The sequence below is a fragment of the Malaclemys terrapin genome, chromosome 4 (genome assembly GCF_027887155.1).
Source record: "Malaclemys terrapin pileata isolate rMalTer1 chromosome 4, rMalTer1.hap1, whole genome shotgun sequence".
Lineage (NCBI taxonomy): Eukaryota > Metazoa > Chordata > Testudines > Emydidae > Malaclemys > Malaclemys terrapin.
The window spans coordinates 26,022,424-26,047,580 of NC_071508.1; the positions used below are offsets into that span (position 1 = coordinate 26,022,424).

At 48.8% G+C, this 25,157-nt stretch overlaps 1 protein-coding gene across 1 annotated transcript in view; it reads right to left on the minus strand.

The window, feature by feature from the left end:
- The window catches only part of LGR6 (leucine rich repeat containing G protein-coupled receptor 6), a 216,083-nt gene that overhangs the window by 69,704 nt on the left and 121,222 nt on the right, over positions 1 to 25,157 (minus strand). The window contains exon 5 of the mRNA XM_054024751.1: positions 7,344 to 7,559. Coding sequence (XP_053880726.1) covers positions 7,344 to 7,559 — 216 coding nt within the window. The remainder of the gene's footprint in view (positions 1 to 7,343; positions 7,560 to 25,157) is intronic.

Consider the following 25,157-nt stretch of genomic DNA (forward strand, 5'->3'; position numbering starts at 1 on the left):
CAGCTTCATTTTCCACTAGTCACTTGTACTCCATTGCCTTGGATCAAATTCAAAGTCTGAAATGAGTTCGGATCTCGCCAGCGCACTGTGAACTCAGATGACATAGGGGAGTGTCATGGCTTGGTCTTGGCCAAAAAACATTCGAAGTCCCAGTGACGGGTTGGATCACAGAAACCCCCCTGGGAACTGCCACCCGATGTGCAAAGACTCTGCTCCTGTTTTCCCTGCCAGCTGAGGACTCCAGCACCCTGTCTTGCTGAGCCAGACACTCCCGTCTGCCCCAACACAGACCCAGGGTCTGAATCACTTGCCCCAAAGCTGCAAGTTTATCTGAAAACAGTTCACAGAAGTTTGCTTGTCTTTAGCACTCAGATGCCCAACTCCCAATGGGGTCTAAACCCAAATAAATCCGTTTTACCCTGTATAAAGCTTATGCAGGGCAAACTCATAAATTGTTCGCCCTCTATAACACTGATAGAGAGATATGCACAGTTGTTTGCTCCCTCGGGTATTAATACATACTCTGAGTAAATTACTAAATAAAAAGTGATTTTATTAAATACAGACAGTAGGATTTAAGTGGTTCCAAGAAGTAAAAGACAGAACAAAGTAAGTCACCAAGCAAAATAAAATAAAATGCGCAAATCTATGCCTAATCAAACTGAATACAGATAATCTCACCCTCAGAGATGCTTCAGTAAGTTTTTTCTCAGACTGGACACCTTCCCGGCCTGGGCACAATTCTTTCCCCTGGTACAGCTCTTGTTGCAGCTCAGGTGATAGCTAGGGGATTCTTCATGATGGCTCCTCTCCCTCCTTTGTTCTCTTCCACCCCTTTATATATCTTTTGCATAAGGCGGGAACCCTTTGTCCCTCTGGGTTTCCACCCCCCTCACTGGAAAAGCACCAGGTTAAAGATGGATTCCAGTTCAGGTGACATGATCACATGTCACTGCAAGACTTCATTACTCACTTGCCAGCACACACATATACAGGAAGACTCACAGGTAAATACAGCCAGCTGCAGACAATGGGAGTCATCAAGATTCCAAACCATCCTTAATGGCCCACACTTTACATAATTACAATAGGCCCTCAGAGTTATGTTTTATATTTCTAGTTTTAGATACAAGAGTGGTACATTTCTACAAATGAGATGATCACACTCAGTAGATTATAAACTTTGTAATGACACCTAACAAGAGACCTTTTGCATGAAGCATATTCCAGTTACATTATATTCACTTATCATATTTTTATAAAACCATATAGACTGCACAACGTCACAGTCCCAATCTGCCATAGCTCAGTAGAGGCACCTGGTCACGGGAACTGTGCAAATTCACCTGGACAACCCCGAGCAGCAGGTAGCAGTGGTTAGACTCATTTGGAGATGAATAAAATCAGCTGGAATTGACAGCAGCAGGGGATTTCAGAGAGCGCTATTAATCTCTTCTATGAGTACTAAAGATAGAAACTCACTTTTCTCCAGGCAAAGTGTGCTCAGCCCTCAGCGAGAGAAGCAGCTTTTGTGGACTAAAAGGCCAAGACATGGATCCCAGATGCTCTAGGCAATATCTTTTCTTAATACTAAAGGTTCCAAGGTGTCTTACGAAGGTGGATCATTAACCCCACTTTACAGATGGGGAAACTGAGGTACACAGAGATTCATACCAATGCTACGGCCGTTTTATCAGAAGACCCCAAGTTTGGGGATCCCAGCTTGAGACATTGGGGATCTGATATTCAGAGGTGCTGAGTCCCCAAAGCACCCTCTGAAGTCATCTTGAGCTTGGGTGCTCAGCTTCCCCTGACCCCCTGGAAATCAGGCCCCTGGTGTCTCATGGAAGCCTTCTCTCTTGGGCATGAAGCAAGCCTCCTTCACAGAGCGGAACCCCAGTGGTAGTAATAGCAGGAGGGTGTATTTCCCCACCTGACCGCCAAGAGATGACCGGCACAGAGAGCAGCTGATCCCTGACTTGACCCATTCCCCCCATGCCACGACTTCCCAAAGCCTGTGGGGCCCTGAATACGCAGCATGTTCCTGGAGGGACTTCTGAACATTTGGGGGCAGGCAATATTGCTGTTCCGGTTCCTCTCACCCACTTTTGAGTGGCACCTGCCCCATTTTCATCCCTCCCATGCTAAAGAGCAGAGGGGTTGAGTGAGAGCTCACTCGCTGCAAAGCACAGTGAGCCTGAAGGCCAACTTTTGATACCAAGGGGATGGGCACCTGAGTCAGGCTGTTTGTCATGGAGTTGAGCACCCTTGGCCATGTGACAAGACAGGGCTCCAGGGGGATCCTGGCGTCGCTCGTGCTGCTGTAGGTCTGCAGTAACTTCAGAGGAATTCCCCCGCTTGTGACTAGAGCAGGACGGCCCAGAGTCTTTACCAAGCCAGCAGCACTGCAATGGAAGCAAGCCCTTCAACCAGCTCCAGGGCCAGAGGGCAGCTCAGACTTCATGGCCCAGTCACCCTTAGCCGCTCTGCTCAGGCTCGCACTGACATGAGGAAATGAAGCTGCAACCCCCAGCCATGGTGTGGTATGACAGAGCCCAGATTTCCCCACACAAATGCCGGAGGCTTACTGAGCTCCACCCTCTGCTCCAGGCAGCTGCGTTTATTAGGCCTTTGAAAGAACAAAGCACAGCTAGGACCTCTCTGCCTGGAGCAACAGGCTAGGTGCCCTGGTGGCAAACACCATCTCAGCCTGGTCAATCCGTCTCCCCATCCCTTCCCGGGTAATCGCAGCCAGGGCTTGTCTTTGTGGCCTCCCATCTCTCTCCCCAGGAAAGGCAGCAGGTTAGATATTCCCGGCTGGGTTCATGGGGAGAGTAAGAGAGGCTGCCCACCAGGAAAAGCCATTCTCCTACCCGCTGAATCAATCCCTGCAGTACGTTCATGATGCCCCAAGGAGCAGGGGAGGCAGCGTTTCGGGGGAATCCCTGGTGCTGGCGCATCCTGGAAGATGCAGTCCAGCCTGGGAGTTCAGCCCACAGAGGAGAATGGGGACATGACATAACTAAAGCAAGACGTGAGAAGTAATTCTTCCACTCAGCATTGGTGAGGCCTCAGCTGGAGTTCTGTGTCCAGTTCTGGGCACCACGCTTCGGGAAAGACGTGAGCAAACTGGAGAAAGTCCAAAGGAGAGCAACAAAAATGATCAAAGGTCTAGAAAAGATGACAAGGAAAGATTGAAAAAACTGGGTTTGTTTAGTCTGGAGAAGAGAAGACTGAGAGGACACGATAACAGTCTTCAAGTACATAAAAGGATGTTTTAAAGAGGAAAGTGATAAATTGTTCTCCTTAACTATGGAGGACAGGCCAAGATGTAATGGCCTTAAATTGTAGCAAGGGAGATTTAGGTTAGACTTTAGGAAAAGCTTCCTGTGAGGGTACAGTAGTTAAGCACAGGAACAAGTTGCCTAGGGAGATTATGGAAACTCCATCACTGGAAGTTTCTAGGAACAGATTAGACAAACACCATTCTGGGATGATCTAGATAATACTTAGTCCTGCCTCAGAGCAGGATCCTGGATTAGATGACCTACCGAAGTCTCTTCCAGTCCTACATTTCTATGATAAACTACAATTCCCATGATGCACAGTGGTAGCATATCCAAATTGAAATATTTCTGGTTGTAGCCCTTTTGGTTTTCAATGTAAAGAAAAAAATATTTTTTCAAAAATCCCAATTTTCAGTCAAAAACCAGTGTTGATGGACATTTTTCAACCAGCCCTACTCACAGATGCTAAGTGACATTCTGTCCCTGTCATGCTGGGTCAGACTCCGGAGTGAAAGTCTCAGTGTCTCATTCCCAGCCCCCTCACACCCCTCCCCCCATATCAAACAAGCCAGCCCGCAACATCACTGCGCTAACACTCACAGCAAAGGAAGCTGCAGTTATCTAAGACAGGGAAGGGACACATGGTGGAGTGATTACATAGGGGCCTGCTTTCAAAACACTCTGCAACCCTTATTACAAACCTGCAGCAGAAATGGGAACAGGTCAGGGAATTCCTCAGTGGGGGGTGTAATTTATAAGCAGAGGTTGAAGCCCCTAATTTATTCCAGATTGAAGCAGGTATATTTTGCTGTGGGTTCATCCCATCGTCACCGGATGATCAGCTGTGTCTTTCCCAAAAGCCCAAGGTGTGCGGAGCAGGAAAGCACGTAGCTGCATCTGGGAAGGTCGTGTTCTCAGCTACAAAACTGCTGATGAGGGGCGTCTGTGAGCGTTAATCAGCCTATAAATGACAGCTTTTTCCTGGTACTCCTCCACATCTGCTCTTAGCTCCCCTCTCCCACAGGTACTTATATTAAATAACTCCCAGACTAGAAGGGTACTTAAGTTTATGGGAGCGGCTAGCCTCTCTTCTGCCTGCGTGTGCAAGTTTGCCCACTCACACCTGGACAGACACATGCTCTTTGCATGGCGGTAGGGAAGTTTACTGGCTGGTGGGCTGAGATTCTTTGCTGAGGTTTCGGAAAGCTTGTTAGCCTTGTCTGAGGCTGAGCGTGGAGCAAGGCAGCTCATGGATCGGGGCACAAGGGGAGCATCAGATCTTCTGTGGGCTAGGTGCCGACATGGGGAAACCGTGAGCATGGTGGCAATTTGTGAGGCTGGTTCTGTGGGACACTTGTGAGCCCCACAAAAATCCTGAATGATCTCCCACAATGTCTGTTTAGTCTCCTACACAAGTCCCATATCCAGTCGTCTGCGGGAGGGTGCGCCTTTCTGTCTTGTGGTCAAGGACTCTTCTGTTTTCCCACCACAGCGAAGAAGTTTTTTCCCACCCAAGGTTTGGGATTCCCAGTATGAGAGCAGCATGCTTTTGAGGTTGAGATAACAGTCCAGTTTTGGGCCCCACACTACAAGAAGGATGTGGAAAAATTGGAAAGAGTCCAACGGAAGGCAACAAAAATGATTAGGGGGCTGGAGCACATGACTTATGGGGAGAGGCTGAGGGAACTGGGATTATTTAGTCTACAGAAGAGAAGAGTGAGGGGGGATTTGATAGCTGCTTTCAACTACCTGAAAGGGGGTTCCAAAGAGGATGGCTCTAGACTGTTCTCAGTGGCACCAGATGACAGAACAAGGAGCAATGGTCTCAAGTTGCAGTGGGAGAGGTTTAGATTGGATATTAGGGAAAACTTTTTCACTAGGAGTGTGGTGAAGCATTGGAATGGGTTACCTAGGGAGGTGGTGGAATCTCCTTCCTTAGAGGTTTTTAAGGTCAGGCTTGACAAAGCCCTGGCTGGGATGATTCAGTTGGGGATTGGTCCTGCTTTGAACAGGGGGTTGGACTAGATGACCTCCTGAGTTCCCTTCCAACCCTGATATTCTATGATTCTATGAAAAGCAGTTGAAGCCAAATAGCATCACGAGTGGTTGAACTGATGACTGTAATCAGGGCTGGCTCCAGGCACCAGCCGACCAAGCACGTGCTTGGGGCGGCACCTGAGAAAGGGCGGCCAATGTTGGGGTGGCGGGGGGCACTCGTGGTATTTTTGTTGTTGTTGTTGTTGGTCGGGGTGGCGGTCGAGGGGTTTTTCTTTTCTTTTTTTTTCCGGCCGGGCAGCGCGGGGGGTGTTTCGGCAGTGTGGCACTGAGGGGCGGGGGAGATTCGGCGGTGTGGCCCGGCGCTCTGGGGGTTTGGGCGGGGCGGCGAGGCGCTGGGGGGGGGCAGGGATTTGGTCAGCCCTGCACTCGGGGGGCGGGGGTTTGGCCGGCCTGGCGCGACGCTCAGAGGGTTTGGGCTGCCCGGCCCGGCCGGCACTCGGGGGGGGGGGGGGGGGTTGGCCGGCCTGGTGAGGTGCTGGGGGTGGGCAGGGGTTTGGGCGGCGTGGCACTCTGGGGGTTTCAGTGGCCCGGCGCGGTGCTGTGGGGGGGGGGTTGGTGGCCCGGTGCAGCACTCGGGGTGGGGTGGGGTTCGGTGGCCTGGCGCTCCGGGGGTTTGGGTGGCGCGGCGCTGGGGGGTGTGTTACGGCGTGGCGGCGCTCTTCTTTTTTGCCTGGGGCGACAAACAAGTTAGAGCCGGCCCTGACTGTAAGTGCCTTGGGATGACTACATTTGGTCCTATCCTGTGTGAAAACAAATTGATTATCTGACATTTCTCAGGCTGTTACTAGTATTTCTCCCCAATGTGCCTTTACGTTCCATCTAGCAGTTGAAGTCAATATTTAATAAAAGTTTGAAAAGTGCATATTTCTATAAGGCTTCAGCAAACGCTTTTTCTTCTGAGATCTAAGCAATTGCTAAGCTTTCCCTAAGCACCAAACATTGATGATACTTTATCGCTAGCTACAAAACACGTGTATAATGTAGCACTCCATTTTACTTCCCATAAGCAAGCCTGTAACTATAGCATGTACATAGAGGGGTTCTGAGCTACTTGGCAATTACACTTTAACTTACTAATCAACACCAACCAATAAACTGCCAACTAATTTGCAGATGTAAGTTTCCATTTAGAAGACAAATAACATGTAAGCCCCCAGTTAATGTAAGGGATGCTTCCCAGTATGAAATTACAAGGCATCCGTTTGCCATATAATTACAGATTGTAGAGTGTTTACTGTTTCTCAGTGCCTGTGAAATAAATGTATTCCATCTGGAGTGGAGCAGTCATTGGAAGCAGTATCATTTTCCTAGACTGTTCAATATACTGTAAATTATGTCTTTACATTCCAATTGCACAGTAAAAAGAATCTAGAAAGTACCAAGTAGGTTTAGAATTATTACAAAGAATCGTAGCCCCAGCCACTGATCATTTCATCTCTCACACACACACAGTGCTGAGATCAGAACTGTTGTACGTCACCTCCCAAACCCAGAGTGGTTAGGAAAGTTTTTGGTCAAAGTTTCTTTCCAACAAAAAAAGGCTTTTTGACAAAAAACGAAAAGTTTTGAAGAAACTTTGGTAGAAATTTTCCAGTTTTTTTTTTTTAATGAAAAACCAGAAACTTTTTGGTACACATTTTCATTAAAATATGTGGGGTTTCGGTTTGCAAAACCAGAACATTTTTACACAAAACAGTTTTCAGAAAATGAAAACGTCATGGTTTTTCATTGAAACACTGAAAAAAAATTGTGGAAAATTTAGAAAGAAAAACAATTTGAAAAATTAATATGACAAATAATTAGCATTTTTTAAATCAGCTCGATTCAAAACACTGGTTGCTACCATTTGAGCTAAAAGAGATTTTCTTTATGTGGCAGCAATAGTAGGTCTTTTATCCGGATCGTCTTGGCCTGGCCACTAGAGAGTGGCATTGCTCATTCTCACACACACATAAATACAAACAGCCTATAAATGTATAGTGAATGTCGACAGCTTACAGTACAACGAGGCTGCTGAGGTTCTGGAAGGCATAGTCAGGAATGTGCCAGATCAGGTTGAGAGCCAGCGTCATGGCCTGCAGGGCTGGAAGGTTGTTGAGAGCTTGGACAGGGATCTCTGTCAGGGCATTATCATCCAGCCACAAGTGACGTAAGGAGGGCAGTCCCTCAAAGCTCTTCTTGGGCACCACGGAAATCAGGTTTGCATCCAGGCGTCTGGGGGAAAGAAACAGTGCAGATGAGTAAGAGGTTCACCGAGCGTTGCATAATGTGCCTCTATTGTTAGTTAAGTGGGTTTCTTGCTGCTGACTCATGAGAAATTGACAGCCCTGGAGACGGAGCTGGTCTGTAAAAAGCAATTAAAGCAAGGGGAAGCCACAGTGCAATGTTCCAAGCCCTACCCAGGACAGGTGCTGCAACCGTGACCTAGCAGCACCTCTTATGGGACCTTGAGGGTAGTTCATTTGTGTAGCCCATTCAAACCTTTGCCCCTCCCAAGGTTGCCAACTGCCAGTTCTGATGGTGTTTCTAACAATGTAAATGAACTAAGACCCATCATCTTATTTCATATAGACTCACCGAACAGCCGCCAGCCAGGAATGACTGAATTCCTGGGGTCCTGGATTAGATATGAATGCCTGACCCAGAAACCAAAGACAAAGAGGGAGGGAGCATCAACGGTGAGCATCCATCAGACCATCTCTCAGAAGATGCTCTCTGGGCCACAGGAGTTCAGGTCTTAGTCCAACTACTCTTTACAGTCATGAAAACCCAATGACTGGAGCTGGTCAGAAACTGGAAATGCTGTTCCATGAGAAATTCTGCCTTTGAAATTTGATTTTGTTCCAAATTTCCCCAGGAACAAAAATTCTGAAAGATTTCCATTCAGAATAATTCAAAGATTTTGTTTCAATAATGTCAAACTGTTTCATTTCAATAAGGTGCAAACATTTTGTTTTGATAATGTCAAAACATCATAATATAAAATGTGGAACATATGTATTATACTGAATATTATCTGTAACTATAATATAATATTAAAATTAATTTTTAATTGGATATTAAAGTCAAAACGAAATGACTCAAAATGATAAAGTCAAACCAAACCTTGCTGAAAAGTGAGAAGATCGAAATTATTGTTTCAGCTTTTCCTGTTATTGACATGTTCCTGTGACATGTTTAGATTCTGACAAAATTGTGTTTTCCAACAGAAAACTGTTCCGTCAAAATTCTTCCGACAAACTCTATCAATAGCAAAAATCTACCAAAAATCAGTGATATCCTCCAAGTTCACCTTAGCTGTAATGAGATTCACTCTTTTACCCATAAGAAATAAGCAGGATAGTTTGATGTGTCTTGCTGCCTAGGAATTGATATGATAAATGACTATGGACAAATTTCTGCCCTGGCTTATACCCTGTTAACACAGTTACATGGAGTATAATTCAGGGCAAAGTTTGGCACATTGTTTTTTCTTCAAGACATCAGGACACCAAAATTTACTGAAGCACACGTTGTGTTTAAGAAAACCTGGTCAAAATTTTTCATCAAAACATTTTTGGACAATTACTAGCTTTTTAATCAGAACAAATTTTTTTGTGGCAATTTTGATTTTGTTGAAAATTTCTGTTTTGGGGGGTGGGGGTTGGGGAGGAGGGGCTAAACAATGGAAACGAAGAACTGTCATTTTTTTGGTACAGTGTTTTCATTTTCAGTAAGATAAATATCATTGCTTGGTTTTTTTTGGAAACCAGATCTCTTTTACCCCATACCATACCGCTTTATTGAAACGGTTTTCAAAAGCTAATCTTTTTCACATTACATTTTCATAGAAAAAGAAATTTGACAGCAAGTTTAAAAAGACTATACATTTTTCAAAATTTCCAGGGAAAAAGAATTTACATTTTTTTGCCCCCTTCTAGCTTTAAGCCTTAAGAAAGGAAGAAGCTGAGACAGAGGGTGGACTATCCCTCAGAACATATGGGGAAGTACCCTGAGAGGAGGATGGTGTTGTGGTTAAAGAAATGAGCTGAGTCTCAGAAGATCTGGCTCCAAATTCCACCTCAGTCACAGACTTCCTGTGTGACCTGGGGCAGTGCCTTTGTAGAAGGAGGATGATAATCCTGATTTGACTATGTAGTTTGTAAACTCCGCGGGCCAGGGATAGCCTCTTACAGTGTGTAGACAGCTGCTACCACAACAGGATTCTGATTCCTATTGGAGTCTCTACTACTAATTTAATCGGAATGGTCCTTGTGCACGTGAGCCTTGGCTGGCAGAGTTAAGCCCAGTTCTACACACAATAACACGGTGCGTGGGGATTTTACCATCCTTTGCCTTTCGGTGGTACTGAGGGGAAACACTGATTGGCTGCTAGCTAGGGATGGTGGTGAGACAGCTGCAGACGCTACCTTGCCAGGGCTGGCTCTAGCATTTTTGCCGCTCCAAGCAGCAAAAACAAAACAAAACAAAAAAAGCCGTGATCACAAGCGGCGGCAGCTCTACCGCCGCTTCATTCTACGGCGGCAGGTCCTTCACTCCAAGAGGGAGTGATGGCCCCGCTGCCGAATTGCCACCGAATGGCCAGAGGTGCCACCCTCCTCTTTGTTGGCCACCCTAGGCACCTGCTTGCTAGGCTGGTGCCTGGAGCCGGCCCTGTACCCTGCTGTGGGTGGAAGACAGGCACTAAATCGATACAGACAGAGTTAGCAAATGGGCCTACATTTCTGTCTCGATTAAGGAGAAGTAAGGCAGATCACTCACGCAGCAGAACCAGAGCCATCTATCCCCCAAGCTGTTCATAGTAGCCGAGCGCTTGCGTCTCAGAGCTTGGGGTCAGGTAAGCTGTCCTTTGCTCCCCTGCACAGGGGATGTGAGAGGATGTGTCTACACTGCAACTGGAAGTGTGACTGCAGCATGTCTTGAATCTAGCCAGCTCTGGTAACAACAGCAGCGTCATTGTGGCAGCACCGGTTCGCCACGTGAGCGCTCAGGTGGCCCGCCCACGCTGAAGCCCAAGCTGCTGCAGATTCACTAGCTAGATTACAACTAGCTCAGGTATGTCTGCAGTGCTGCAATCAGACCTCCGTCTGCAGTGTAGATGTACCGTTGGCCCTGTTATACCAATATTAATACAGACCAGGTCTGACCTTAAACCCTTAAACCTCTCTGTTGTATCCACCCATATAGCCCCCAACGCCATAGGATCTGAGAAGCTCACAATCTTCGCTGTATTTGTCCTTCCAACATGGCTGGGAGGTAGGGCAGTGCTATTATCCCCATCGTATGGGGAAAACTGAGGCACAGTACCATTTTTAGGCACCACTGTGCTCCACAAAATTCCCGCTGGCGACCACCTAACCCCGTAGACACCTAAAACTGCTTGGTGCTTATGTTTTTGGAGTAAAAGTAGCTTTGGTGCCTATGTTTCTGCCTCTGAGCATGCGCAGTGCACCTCAGTCTAGGTGCTGGGGTGCCTATCTCCCACCTAAGCCCCAGGGCAGTTCACAAACCGCGGAAGACAAGAGCTTGGATGCCTAAGTCAGGTGTGGGGCTCAATCCAGTAGGTGTGTTCAGAGGCCGCCCCAACTCCACACCAAACAGGAGGGGGAGGAGGACCCCCTCCCTGATAACACTGGGCTGAAGATTATGGCATGCACCCTGGACCTGGGCGATTCCCAATTCAAGTCCCTCTCTGCCAGAGGAGGGGGAAAGCCTTTGAACAGGGATCAGCCACTTCCCAGGTGACAGTGCCCTAAACCCTGCACTGAAGGTTATCAGGGTGGTCCTCCTCTTCTCCCCTACAGCTATTCTGTGTGGAGGCCTCCGACCACCGGTAGCAGATCGGCCACCTGAATGTCTATCTTCCCCCAGTGTGTGAACCACAAGAAGCGCCAGGTGCCTCCCTGCAGCCCGGACTTTGGCACCAAGCTCAGAGCAGGGGAGGGCTTAGCACTCTCACTGGCATCTCCCATTGGCTAGCTTCCACTCCACCTCACATGTTTACTACATTCTAAGGTGCCTGCTTCTCCACCTTCATTCTATAGAGAGCCCTGGCACCTAACTTGGTTTTGTGGATCTTAATATTGTTCCTGTGGTTTTCGTCACAACGCCTAAGTCTTTTTTGCGGATCCAGGCTTGAGAGACTAAGTGACTCACCCAAGGTCACCCAGAAAGGCTGTGACACAGCAGGAGCTTGACCGGGGGTCTCTCTCTCTCTCAACTCCCAGGCGAGTGCCGTAAGCACTAGGACATCCTAATGTTCACTCTGAACTGCTGCAAGTTTCTCACGTAGACAAGCCCACAGAGACTTGGACGGCTTCAGAAACCCACCCTAACAAACGGATGTTTGCACAGTACATGAAAGCCTATCAGCGCCCCAGCTGAGCAGGCCAGGGGGATGCTCCATTAGCTCAGCTGGCAGGGTTGCTGTCTGTCTGCCCCAGTTCATATCTCGCTGCAGGATACAGACAGATTTAACAACAGTGCGTAAATCTGCCGGGAGTGTCTCAAAGACAGAATGCAGAGTCACAGACTTTTTAGGAGCACGGAGAACATTAAACTGCCTCTGATCTATGGAAAATGAGAACGCCACTAAAATACCATGAGCAGCATCGTGCTGGGGCCCTGCCTGCTCTATCCTAACCCAAAACCAGGGAGGGCCTGCTGCATTTTCTCTTGCAAGGCTGGCATTGCCCCGGCAGATGGGCTGAAAGGAAGGTGGCAGTGCCCAAGGAGAACTCTGTACTGCTGCCCTTATTATGTTTGAGGATCCGGGAATGGCACAGGCAGGGCATGGAAGAGGCAGCCTCCTTGCTCCCATCTGAGACTGCACTTCCTGGCAAGGAGCTAGGTCAGGTGATGAAGCTGTCTCTTTGCACCTGCGTACATATCTGCTTCAGCTTGCGCAGAGCTGATCTCACCAGAAATGTCTAATTGGTGCCTCAAAGGCAATTGTCTCTTCCTATCTGAGTTTATCTTGAAAGGCTCGGTTGAGTTACCCACTCTCCCATAATAAGAAAAGAAGGAGGTGATTCCACTGCAGCGAAACCTTTCTGATAACTTAGTAATGTCTAGGGCCCAAAGCCTCAGCGCTTTGCTCAGGCAGAGCTCCCAGATGCTTTGCTTGAGTGAGGACCTGGCCTGTTGGCTTCAGTGGGAGCTTTGAAATGAGGACTACTTAGCAAATAATGAATGAGGACCCTGGGCCATGAGTCGAGGCAGATTAAGACACCCAGCTCAGAGGCCCTCCACTCCAGCTTGGGTTCCAATCCGGGCGCATGCATTTGCAAATCAGCTCCTGACGGTGCTGCGCATGCAAACACCCAGTCCTTTCTGGATAGCTGCAAACACTGAAGCTCCAACCGGCCAGCCAAGTGTGAGGCCAAGTCACATGGTCATGTTCTTCCTCTTGATTGGCTTAGGATACCGTACACACCTGTCTGAGTATTAAAGGCAAGTATTAGACTTCAAGGGCCTACTGGTGGAGGGCCTACTGGTCAGGGCGCTAACCTGGGACTTGGGAGACCCAGGTCCGATTCCCTGTCCCACCACAGACTTTCTGGGAGCTCCTGATGCCTGCGTTGTGCAGTAATCGCTGTGGAGCGAAATTGGGCGTATTTTGGGGAAAGAGGAAAAACTGTCTTGCAGGCTTGTCCCAGAATTCTCCAGAGGCTCAGCTCAGTCTCTGCCACAGCAGTTTTGCCAGTCCACAAATCAAATCTGCAAGAGGCCCCTAGTCCTGCTTCCAGTTTCCAATCAGCTCTTGCAAACTTCTGGGCAAGGCCTGCAAGCCCCAGACACAAACACATTCTCTGCCCATTGGCTGCTGAACAGGACCCCAATGGAAAAGATTGTCGGGTTCTGTTTGAACTGCAATCAGCGCGGCTCTTGGCACAGACAGCTCAGGGAAATCCTCCGCGGAAGGATGCTCTGGCAGTGAAATCAACCCCGGGCTTAAACTCCACACTCGGTGCCCTTGGTGGAAACAAAAGGGCTTTGTTATCCCAGCCACATCCATCTCCAAAACCCCTCCGGTCGGAATTGTGTAACCACGACACAAGTTGGGATGGCGGCGCAGCGAAAAGACTGCTGACACGGAACCCTGCAATCAAGTCCTTCCCCTGGGGATCTTTGGCTTCACACCTGCTGCTCAGCGCAGCAAACAGCCCGGCACAGGGAGATGCTCCCTTGTAAAAGCCTCAGGAGACAGCCAGACACCGGGAGGAGTGACTCAGGAGGGGGATCAAAGAAGTGCATGGATCCCCAAGTTTCTGCAGGGAACTGCCGCATTTTTCAAACACCCGAGTTTGTCGGACAAGGAGAGAGGAACGTTTCCCTGTGATAGGAAGGAATGTGAACTACTGACAAATGCCCAGGCTGGGTGTGGCAATATTTGACCATCGTTAACCTGTTGTGTTGTTGGGGTGGGGGTGGGGGAGCAGAGGCTTGTAGTGCTCATGAACTGTGCTGAACTGAAAGCCCATAACACTGACACCCTCCAACGCCTTGTCTCCACTAGGAGAAGGCTGTGTTCATAATGTGTTAAAATCCTATTGCAGACAAGGCAAGTTGTTGTTTTAACACATTAGCAGGTCGAGGTAAACCCTAGGCTCCCCAGCTAATGTGTTAAAATGACAACATACCCTGTCTACATTAGGATTTTAACACACTAGTGCACATGTGTTAGCCTGTAAGCTTGTTGGGGCTGAGTCCATCTCTGTTCAGTGGTTGTACAGCGCCTAGCACAATGGGGTCGTGTGCCATGACCGGCTTCCTAGGTGCTACAATAATAAACACCTTTTTTCCTAGTGTTGATGTGGTCTTGGCTTAGGAAGGGGAGCTGGGGGTGCTCAGAACCTCGGAGAATCAGGCGTAAATGTGCAAGCACAGACTCAAGGGCAGAGTGCCTTAAGCCAGGGAAACAGGCAGACTCTCGACTCTGGTCCTTTCCCATGGGCTGGTACAGGAACTTAGGCCAGTTCTGCCTCCAGGAACCCACCTCAGAGAGGGCTGAAGTTGGAATTAAGGTTCTGGAACTACTAAAGCCTAGGAGTCAGCTGGATGTGAGCGCTGGCTTTCGCCCTGACAAAGTGACTCAGGTTGATGCTCTTTGGGACAGGAGGTGTCTCTTTGTTCTGTGTCTGTACAGCGTCTGACCCCATGAGGACCTGACCCGTGGCTGGGGCTGCTAGGTGCTACCGTAATACACCTACTATATAATGTACAGCACCTGGTGCCATGGGGTCCATGGCTGGGGCTCCTAAGTGCTACAGTTATGCAAATAATATACAACAATAGCAACAGGGGCCATCAGCAAAGCCCTCACTAGTTACAGGGGAGCATGGTGGTGCGTCTTCCCCAGGGGCAATGATGTGGTGACCTCCTGCTTTTGGCAGGGGGAGGGGAGTTAGAGGGTGCAGAGGTGCAGGGTGTGAAGCAGCAGATGCTTTCACCTTTTCCCTGCAGAGCCGGCGCTAGCCCATTGGGGGCCCTAAGCAGGAATATTCCCCCTCCCATACTAAAACAGGCAAGTTTTTATAATAAAAAGCAAATAGAGGCCCCCTTGAGTTGCTCAGGGTCCTAAGCAATTGCTTGGTCTGCTTATGCCTAGCGCCGGCTCTGTCTCCCTGCCACCCGCAGACTGGCCAGATGGACCAAGGCAAGCGGGTGATGGCTGCAGTCGCAGGTTCTTGCCAGGAGGGGCCACTCTCTACCTTGCCTGGCAAGCAGGAGGCTGCAGGTGGGACTAGTTCAGCCCTTTGCTGCCTGGCCCCTTCCCTTCCTGGCTCAGACCAGAGCTGGGAGTGGAGCGAGGGGAACCTAGGCAGGCAGTGGGGGCTGAGCTGGCTGCGTGGGGGAGCCCCAGCTCCCTGGCTTCCTCTCTGCTCAGCTGCAGTGGGGTTTGACCTGTGAGGAGGAAGGCCCTTGGGAAAGGAGATTGGAACCAGGGAGAAGGAGGCTCTTGGGGGAGCCTTAGAAGGGGGAGACCTTACAGAGGCTAATGGGGGGAGGCCTTGGGGATGGGAAACAGAGAAAGGGGGACAGGTGACAGAAGACTGGAGGGGAGCAAGGAGGAACCTTGGGGAGAGGGGACTGGCTGCTTACCTGCCCTGAGATGGTAGCAGCCTTTGGCCACTACTGAGCTCACACCACAAACACAAGATGGCCCAGTCCAGGACCAGCCCCCAGAGCCAGCCACTCCCCCCTCCTTTCCAAAGGGACAGTGAAGGGTGACACAATGACCAAGTCACGCCTGCCGAGGGATCCGAGCTCAAGAGGAGCCACCGCATCAACTGGCCTGGAGTCCGCTGTGTAGCATTAGGTCACTGGCAGTGAGCCAGGGGCCTCTGGATGCCTTTCATTGAGATCCTAACCAGGCCCTCCTCAAGCCAGCTCCCTATACAGGATCCTAAAAGGAACAGAAGCGGCTGATTGGCTAATGGAGATTCTGGGAATCCAGACATCTGGTACAGCTGCCCCTCTTATGACCGGCTCAGTCAGTCACTAAAGCAACGTCCAGAAGTCCCCGCCAGGATCAAGGCCCTTATTCTCCATAGGTTCTTATACTGTGCTCACCACTGTAGCGTCACAGCACTGGGTGCTGCCCAAACCCATGATAAAGACAGCCCTGCCCCCGACACATCCAGTGCAGCAAAAGCTGTTTTAGACATGAAACCCGTCACGGCGTGGAGGAGCCAGCCTTTACCCCCACGCTCTGGGATGCTCGCTCCATTGTCACCAGCAACGGAGCTTCTGATTTGTGCAGCAGTAACGGAGAAGAGCCCCAGGCCATCAGCCTGGGCCCTTACAAGGCACCGCACAGTGGGTCATCTCTCATATGGCTATGGCAGAGCAGGGCACAGCCCACTTCTGGACAGGGCATGCAGAGATGGCCTTTAGGCTCCCACAGCCTGAGCCTACTCTGGGCTGGGCCAGGTCAGTCCTTCTCCAAGCAGCTTGCAGGCTGTTCTAAGTTGTGCTTGCTCCTACTAGTCCCACGGGACATAGGGACTTCCCAGTCACGCCCCTTACATCCGGGGCGACCCTCCCTTGGTCACCATAAACTACCTGTGCTGCAATGAAAAGCTGCTGCACTAGACCTGAGGACCTGGGCCAACCTATCTATGTAACACTGACATGCATAAGGAAGGATGGTCCAATAGTTAGGACACTAGGCTAGGGCTTGGGGTCAAGTCCCTGCTCTTCCACTGGCTCCCTGTGTGACCTTGGGCAAGTCATCTAGCCTCTCTCTGCTTCCATTCTCACTGTGAACAATGGGGATAAGGGCACTGTCCTACTTCCCAAGGATGTAGGAGGATCAAAACGAGTGTGAGGTGCTCAGATACTCAGGTGATAGAGCCAGGTCAGAGGACATTGATAGAGGAAAGGGACGTAGCTAGGAGTATGACTTGTTGGTTCACAGAGGCTCTCAGAATGACTGATTGGATATCATCCTGTTCCTCTGAACATTTTGTTTATGGGTGTCATTAGGAAAAATAAAAACCACCTTGTTTTCCTACCAGAGCAATGAGTGAGGCCCTACACCCTGCACTGGGAGGCAACGTAATCCCTCTGATACCCATCCTCTACCCCCAGGTCTGATCCAGCTCTCACCCCAGCATCAATTAGGAGGAACTGTCTGAAGTCAGTGGAGTGACACAGGTATCAAGGGAGACCAGAATCAGATCCCATTATCTATCTAGGTTCCTCTCTTGGTACCCAACTACCACAGTGCGGGCTGCCTAGATATGACACTAGAATATAGATCATTAGTTTTATACCTGCCATCCTCAGCCCATTTTAGATGGATCCTCACTGTAGCTCATCAGGTTTGTAGGAGTGCTGACACATCTACTGTATGTAACATCTGGGACTCATCTTCCCTGTTGCACTGACACATCTACTGTATGTAACATCTGGGACCCATCATTAATCTTCTCAGTCACCAGGGGAAATGTAACAAGTCCTGGATACTAATGTGCTTAAGTGAGAGAGTTCAGGGTCACGAGTCCCCTTAATAAAGGTCAATGGAAAACATATTGGGAGTTATCCTATGACTCATACTCTAGAGTGTGTGTTATTATTTATTTAGTGCCTACAGTGTTCTAGGCCCCATGCAAACAGGCAAGAAGTTATGGGCCTCTTCTGGAAGAGATTACAATCTGAGCTATGTGTCTGTGAGCTTCGGTGCTTGCAGATAGGTGCTACGGTGCTTGTCTCCTGCCACGGTCCAGATGAGAAGCAACATGAAGCTGAGTCTTTGACATGCCACCAGGCTGCTTATATTGGAAGGAAACTGCAGCCCTGGGATGGAAGATGAGGTGATATCGGGACTCAGGGGCTGAAGTCGTGGCCCAAATGAAAACAATAGGAAAACACCAATTGACTTCAGTGGGGTCAGATTTCCGGTCTACCAGCTTAGGTACACCTTTGTAAGGTTGCAGCAGGTCTTTTGTGTGTGTGTGGGGGGGGAGGGGGTTGTCTCTTTCTGTCACATCACTGGAACAACAGCAGAATTAAATCAAAACATGTGGCATCCTGCAGAATCAGTATGCTTGGGAGCACTGCTGGTGAATCCCAAAAATGTTGTGTTGGGGATGACAGAGGTTAGACGAGATGAGGTAGCACATACCCCAGCATCATATTTTCCATCCACCCCTGCTCTTTAGTTTTAGGAATAATACAGCACACTTAATTTTTCTGCAGGCTTCTTCATGCAGTGCACCACCAGCAAGATAATCACAAGCTCATGAGAACAGGGAAATTAGAAGAGAGGAAATGACTCAAGTGCTTAAAGGGAGCGTTAAAGATGAACGGGACAGTGCAAGTACCTGTGGTGATCCCATAATTTGAGATTGTTACTTCAAGCTAAGTGAAAAATTCTTTCTACATTCCGGGCCAGATCGTCATCCGATGTAAACTGACATATCTCTGTTGACTTTAGTGGATCTCCCCCAGCTGAGCATGTGGCCCAACGCATTCAGTGATTACAGCCTCCATTTCTGCTGGCAGGACATGTGTGACTTACACCAATTTATTTATTTTGAAAAATTTACCAACTTTTCTTGCACCTCTTTACAAATTCTGGGTCTTGACTGTGTACTATTCTCTGTAAGCAGCTGAGCTGAGTTAGTCAGCTAAGCCATGTGTATTGTTTCTCTTCTCAGACTGGAGGAGCATGGGAGCACTTTACAGCACAAATAATTACATTTGCATGCAAATGAGAAATTTGGTTTCCATGAAAATTTACATGAGCTACTTTGAAGTTTGCTTCCCATGAACTTTCACATCACTGAATCTCAGTCATTCAGAGTGAGCACAAACTGGAGCTAGGAATGCCTAAGTCTTTGAGTCTTAGGTCATCCGCTCCCTACAAGAGGGTAGGATCTCACCTTCCATGGGGTTGCTCGCTTCCTGATTAAGAAAGCATCTCTTGATGGTGGCAGTCTGTCAGGACCCTAACAAGGGCTGTCACAACCAAGGGTCAGAGCAGGGTCAAACCTGAGGCTGGGAATAGCAGAGGAGTTCATAATCAGCTTCCAGACCAAGGTGGATACTAAGAGTCAGAATTCAAGTCAGGCTCCAGGTCAAGAGGCAAAGTCCAAATTGAGGCAAAGTCCAACCCAGGAGCAGAAATGGCTGTGACAGCTACAGAAATTCCACACTTAAGCTTAAATACTTCCTGGAATGCCCTTTTGGTTTATATAGTGTGGGGAGCCAATCGGGAGCCATGAGGCTGCTGCCTGTCAGACTCCCTGAGGCAGGACTTTCCCCGGTCTGTGGACACAGACAGTCATGGGCAATGGAATGCTAACTAATTGCAGCATGGTGCAGTTAGCAACCTAGAAGCTCTACAGACTTGGGTTCTAGACCTGTAAGATCATACACAATCTCACGGGCCATTGCTCAGTCTCTAATTTTCTCTTCTTGGGGAGGATTGTTAAGACAACTTTGGTATGACATGGCATCCTCTGATTCCCAGATCCCTTTAACTTTGACATTAGACCACTGTATAGTGCAAAGATGGCTCTAGATTCACCAGCTGATGGTGGGGAAAGGCCAAGTGCCTGTGCTGTTTCACTTTTTTCTATCTGGAGCCTTTCGTTCCATCGCTTGAGAAATTTTGGGCCCCAGCTGTAGCAGAAGAAACCACCCTGGAGGGATCTGGTCTCTCTGAGGGGTTCCAGAGGGCTGTTCAGGGTAACTGCTCTCTTGCGGGGTTCCAGGAGGCTGTGTTCTGTCATCCTCATGTGCCCAGTGTGCATCTTAGGCCCCATGGGGAGACAGTGATGTGCCTTGGGCTATGATGACACCAGGATTCTGAGGAGAGACAGTTCTAGGTGTTGTTTTCAGCAGATCCAGGTGGTGTAGTGTCTTTGTTTTCTTAGTATCTGGATGAGATAAGGACATGGCTGAAGCTTAACTAAGGGGAAGGGTGGTCTTGTAGGGCACTCAGGAGATATGGGTTTTCTCCTTGGTTCTATTTCAAGCCCCCAGTGTGACCAGGGTCACTTCACTTAGGGAAGGATTTCCTGTCCTGATTCCAGCACCTTGCACCTCTTGAGTAGCACAACGAAGTCAGAATGTAGCCATAGCTGTCCAGTTAGGGATTCCCCCAGCCGTGGGAACTCAGCTAGTGTAAAGCTCCTGCACCAACTGCTGGATTGAAAGTGGTTCCAAGTCTCTGGCCCTGGGGTGGAACAAAGGCCACTACTTTGCTGCAAGATGCCTTTGCAAAGGCAAAATGTTCATTGGAATCTTGATTTGAAACTATATTCCGACATCTGTCCAGCACATGGCATGGTTCTCAAAGTGCCGTGTGAATCAGTGGCTGGCGAGTTGATTCCTCCAGCCCACGGTGGCTCCCAGACTGCTACAGGGAACAAAGCTTGACCAGTTCTCTTCCAACTACAGAGCATCAATGTGATGGAGCAGTAAGAGATCAGCAGATCCATCATGTGCTTTGGACAAGGGGAGCAGTTGACGCTGCTCGAGAGTCCATCGAAGAAAGGTTCAGACAAATGAAGCACCACGAAAAGACCCATGGGGGTTTTGTATGACCTTAGTAAACTGCTGGTGGACAGGACTCTTGAACAATTGTACGGACCTTGACTGGACGCTGACACCTGGGGAATGTTCAGACATTAGTGATAAAGCCCTCTAGGTTGAATTGGACATCAGCTGTCAAATTCTGCAATATGCGAAGCACTCTCCACTCCAGGTTCTCAAGTTCATTCACAAGGCAGAGCTGAAGGACACTTTTCCTGATGGTAGCTTTGAGGATTTTGCTCATGCTGCCTGTCACAGTCGCAAGTGGTGAGTGCAGCTTTCCGAAGCTCAGGCTCATTAAAACATATCTTTGATCGATGATGGCCGACGAGAAACTGACATTGCTTGCTATTTTATGGCTTGAAAATGCCATTGGCCAGTCTTTGGATCTCTCTGATGCTGTGCTTCAGTTTGCCAGGGCAAAGGTGAGAAAAGCGACCTTTTGAACTACAGGACTAGGGTTAACATTCTAAGGCTGTCACCTACAGTAACATTATTTAATACTGGTCCATCCAATGTTGGTGCACAGTTCAATTTCTTGATGTTAATACATTTCAGTTATTCTTAAAATTAAAAAGTTTCTATATGCTTAGAGGAAACATTTTTTTATTTGCTTATATGTGGCATGAATAAATACAGATCCTCCTGTGCAAATGTATCACCTTATATGACAGGGATAAATTCTGCATGCAAATTGTGCATCAAAGTCATGAAATGGGCTACAAATGCAATTAAAATATGGCATTCAAAAGTTTAACAAATGGGGGGGAGGCACTGAAGCCGCTCCTCGCCTGGGGTGCCATTTGGTCTAGGGCCTGCAGGGCCTGCTCCAGGTTTTTTGCTACCCCAAGCAAAACAAAAAACAAAACAAAAAAAACGCTGGAGTGCTGCCCCTTGAAAAGAGCTGCCCGCAAAGGGCTGGAATGCCGCCCCTTGAGAAGTGCCTCCCCAAGCACATGCTTGGAACACTGGTGCCTAGAGCCGGCCCTGAGGGCCAGCCCTGGCTTGGAGAATTCGCCTCTCCCTATGCCCGTTCCAAGTGATTTTTCAGACTCTAGGCTGATCTCTTGTGGTTAAACTTGGCCCACTGGCTTGCCCCTGGTTTTGTGCCCTTTTATGGTAGAGAAGTGCTATTATGCGCTGAAAATGCCCAATGGAAAACACACATTCTCATGCAAGCAAGGAGAGGAGACTAAGCCCACAAATGCTGCCACGCTTCTCCCCAAAATCTGCTGCTGGGCTGGAGACAGGAGAGGACTTCAGAGATGAGATAGTTCTTCAGTCTTCTCCCAAAGCAGCTACTGGTGGAAGAAGGGCCTTTTGGAGGGAGGAGATCCACCTGCCAGAGCACTTGCATTTTCCAACCCAAGCATTATTTCTGTTAAGATGCGGTCCATCCTCTGAAAAACCTGAGGACCCTTGCTCTAATGGACACAGCTCAGAAGGAAAGTACTTGTGGTTGCTTTGTCTGAATCCGAGTCCCTCAAGATTCCCAGTTCCTCAGCTACTTAATAGCTTCTTCTCAACTCCCCTTCTACTGTGCTCCACAACCCCTCCTTATGGCCCATAAATTACATGAACAATACAGAGCTAGCCTTGTCATAAGATAAATTCTGCGCCAGCAGATTGTAAATTGATGTTACATTATCCCTGTTTTATAGACGCCTCTTCCACTTCCGTAGCTTTCTATCCTGTAAACGTTCAGTGGAAGTGACTTTTCTTTTTACCCGTATTCCATCAAATGCGATTTACAAGGAACAATATTGCTCTTAATGGCAAGCTGTCAAATCTCAAACAAATCAAAGGTGAGAGATGAAAATGGAGAGAATTCACAGGCGCTCTTCAGGCCATGCTAATTCCAAAATGATTTTTTTCCCCTTCCATCTGTCATAAAAATGTATATGCTTATGAGAATTTGATCAGGTTGGGGAGTGTTTTCCTCTTTACCTACATCAAAGCCTACATACCTGAAAATTCCTAGAAGTCATTCCTTGCGTTTTAATCTCCAGCCATATATATAAAAATAATTATCTCCCCTAAGGGGCCGGGGCTGGAAGAGTCTTTATTGTGATTCCATCACGTTCCAAAGGGTTCCTGCTAAGGATATCAGAATATAAGGGTGTCTCAGGCAGAAATTAAGAACTTGGAGGCATCTTGCTACAGGGGTCACAGCCTCCACCCCACCCCCTCATGACATGGGGAGGCCCTGCAGCACTCTGCCTCAGTTTCTCTGAGGTTTCCAAAAATAATTCACTCACTGCAAAATTCTTTAAAACAAGCTCCCTCCTCCCCGCTCCTGGGGTCTAGTTTATTTAACGTAGCCCAGCTCCCAGAGTGAGCTCCCTTTCACCCACCCTTAAGTTCAGAGTTTCACAGCCCTCCTCTTGGGACTGCGTCATTTAAGACCTGGCATCCGTGGCCTGCAAACTCAGCACTTTAGTGCAGGGTTTCACAGCCCGCTGGGGACCATGTACTAGCTCAACATCCCATCACAGCCTGTCTGCAGCCATTCATCACCACCACTTCTCCTTTCTCCCGCAGCCTCTGGGCTAGATAAGGTAGAGACCTGATTGGGTCACATGATCTTCATTTCTCCCACCAGCGTATGACACACCTGTACTCCAGAGACATATATCCAGCCCCACAACTGGCAGAACAGTTTAGCATGATTCCTTCCTGCACTAAGGTTTGTCCATTGCCCTTTCTTCCTCCTTCCATACTACCTTCTTCACCTTCAGCAGACGTGATTTTCCCTGGGAGGTCGGCAAGGAAAGCTGAGTTACTTTAAATAACCCAAATGTGGGCACGTGGCAGGTCTGGAGGGTCTTTCAGAACCCCAGGCAGGCTCTGAGCATCGGTAGAGACAAAGCATGAGATGGACTATGAGGCTTGAAACAACTGGAACCTTTCCGGTGACTTCAGTTGGACGTCAGATGGCAGCCACAGCGAGCAAATTTTGTTAATGTGGCAGCACTTTCCCTCTGCAGGATCTATCTGATAATGTCAAGAGGAAAGACATTCAGGTGGAGTGCTAGGCTAAATGTTGTCAAGTCCAGCAGTGGCACAAGAAGCCAAAGCAACTTGCCCAAGGTCCCACACAGAGTGAATGGCAGAGCTCGGGCCAGGATGGCTGGTGGTTCAGGTGCTGGCCTAGTGTAACGCCTCCTATGGGTACCTCAGCATGTTTTTGTGTTTTGACTGGGATGATGTGGCTATTAGCTAAAGCTGTGGAGCAGACTCATTAATCTCTCTCTCTCTCTTTAAGTGGTCTCGGTGCCACTAGATAGGGAAGAACACCACACCCAGGAAGTGTGTGGGTTACACTAGCACCTAGAAGACCTAGGTTCAAATCCCAGCTCTGCCACCAGTTCCCTTGGGAAATCACTTTGTCTATGTGCCTGTTCCCCAGTCCTAGGACGTAACAGGGGTGTTACGAGATGCTAGAGGGATTGGGGCTGCGTGAGTACCACTGACTGACTTGAATGGGAATTCCTTATACCCTGCCTGGGGAAAAGTAGCTCCCAGGGATCTTGCTTCTGAGTCCCCGTCTCCTGCACCATTAGACTGCATGGCCTGTGTAGCAGAGGGATCGTGACACCAATCCTGCCACAGTGCCAGGAGAGGGAATGCTTGAGATCCCTTCCAACCCAAAGGATTCAGAGGGAGCCAGGGATTAAAATAGCCCCTTCTCCCCTCCTTGTTCAATCTGTGATGGTATCGACCTAGTGAGGTGAATGCCCCTACCTGCTCTGGCTGGACAGAGCGCCGCATGGCTGTTAGGTCCTACCATGCGGTCCGCCACGGCAGGACTGAACGGCAGCAGCTGTTTTGGGGGAGCCTGCCCAGTGGCGCTTCCAGGAGTGTGTGGACTCAAAACCAGACGAGGGAAGCGGCTGCGACTCCCTGGAGATTACTGGAGGAGCACTGACACCCTCCCTGGCAGCTCAAATTGCTGCAAAACTACCCGAGGCAACTCCCCCTGTGGAATCAGCCCGCTGCCTCTGAAACGCCCTTCCCCAGTGAGGCTCTGCAGAGAAGCTACCAAAGGGCCCAGCCATTCCCGTCACGTTTGACTATCGTTCGCGGGAGAAAAACCAAGAGTTTATCTTGATCTTTTAATCCATCGTGGCTCCCTTCCCTCTTACCCTCACTCTCCTTCTGAAAGCCCAGTAATTATAATTTATAGCACCTGCTTTCTTTGAAACCCTTGGATTCCTTTCATCTGGCAGAGGAACAGACGCAATGCCCATCTGCTTTAGGTAAGAGCTCGCAAACCGCAGAGTCGTTAATTAGACTGACACACGACTGTTCCAGAGTACACATGGCATTCTGCTACCGCACCTATAAACCGCTGGTAACCAGACACCCTGCCAGGAGATCACAACTGGACTGGAACATTACATAAGAGGCTGGCACCTGGTCTGTTTTGTCCAGACGTTGCCATCAGGTGTACGTGCTCTTCTCTCTAATCCCTCCCGTTGGGTTTCAGAATGGACCCAAAAGGCAGAGCAAATCCCCATGAGAAGCAGCCCCTCCGGAGCAGGCAGTTGGACCGTTTTATAAGGCTCTGGGATTTCATTTCTTTTTAAATCCAAATTCCTCTTTCCATTTGTCTGGCTACTCTTCTTCCAGAGACGTCTTTGCTGACAGCTTCCCAGAGCTCTGTAGGGTTCCTGCTCCCCACAGCAGTAGATGATGGAGGTGATTCTAAAACCGAGCGCCTCTGGCTGAGAGTCATCAGTCGTGGCTGCAGAGTGATGGAAC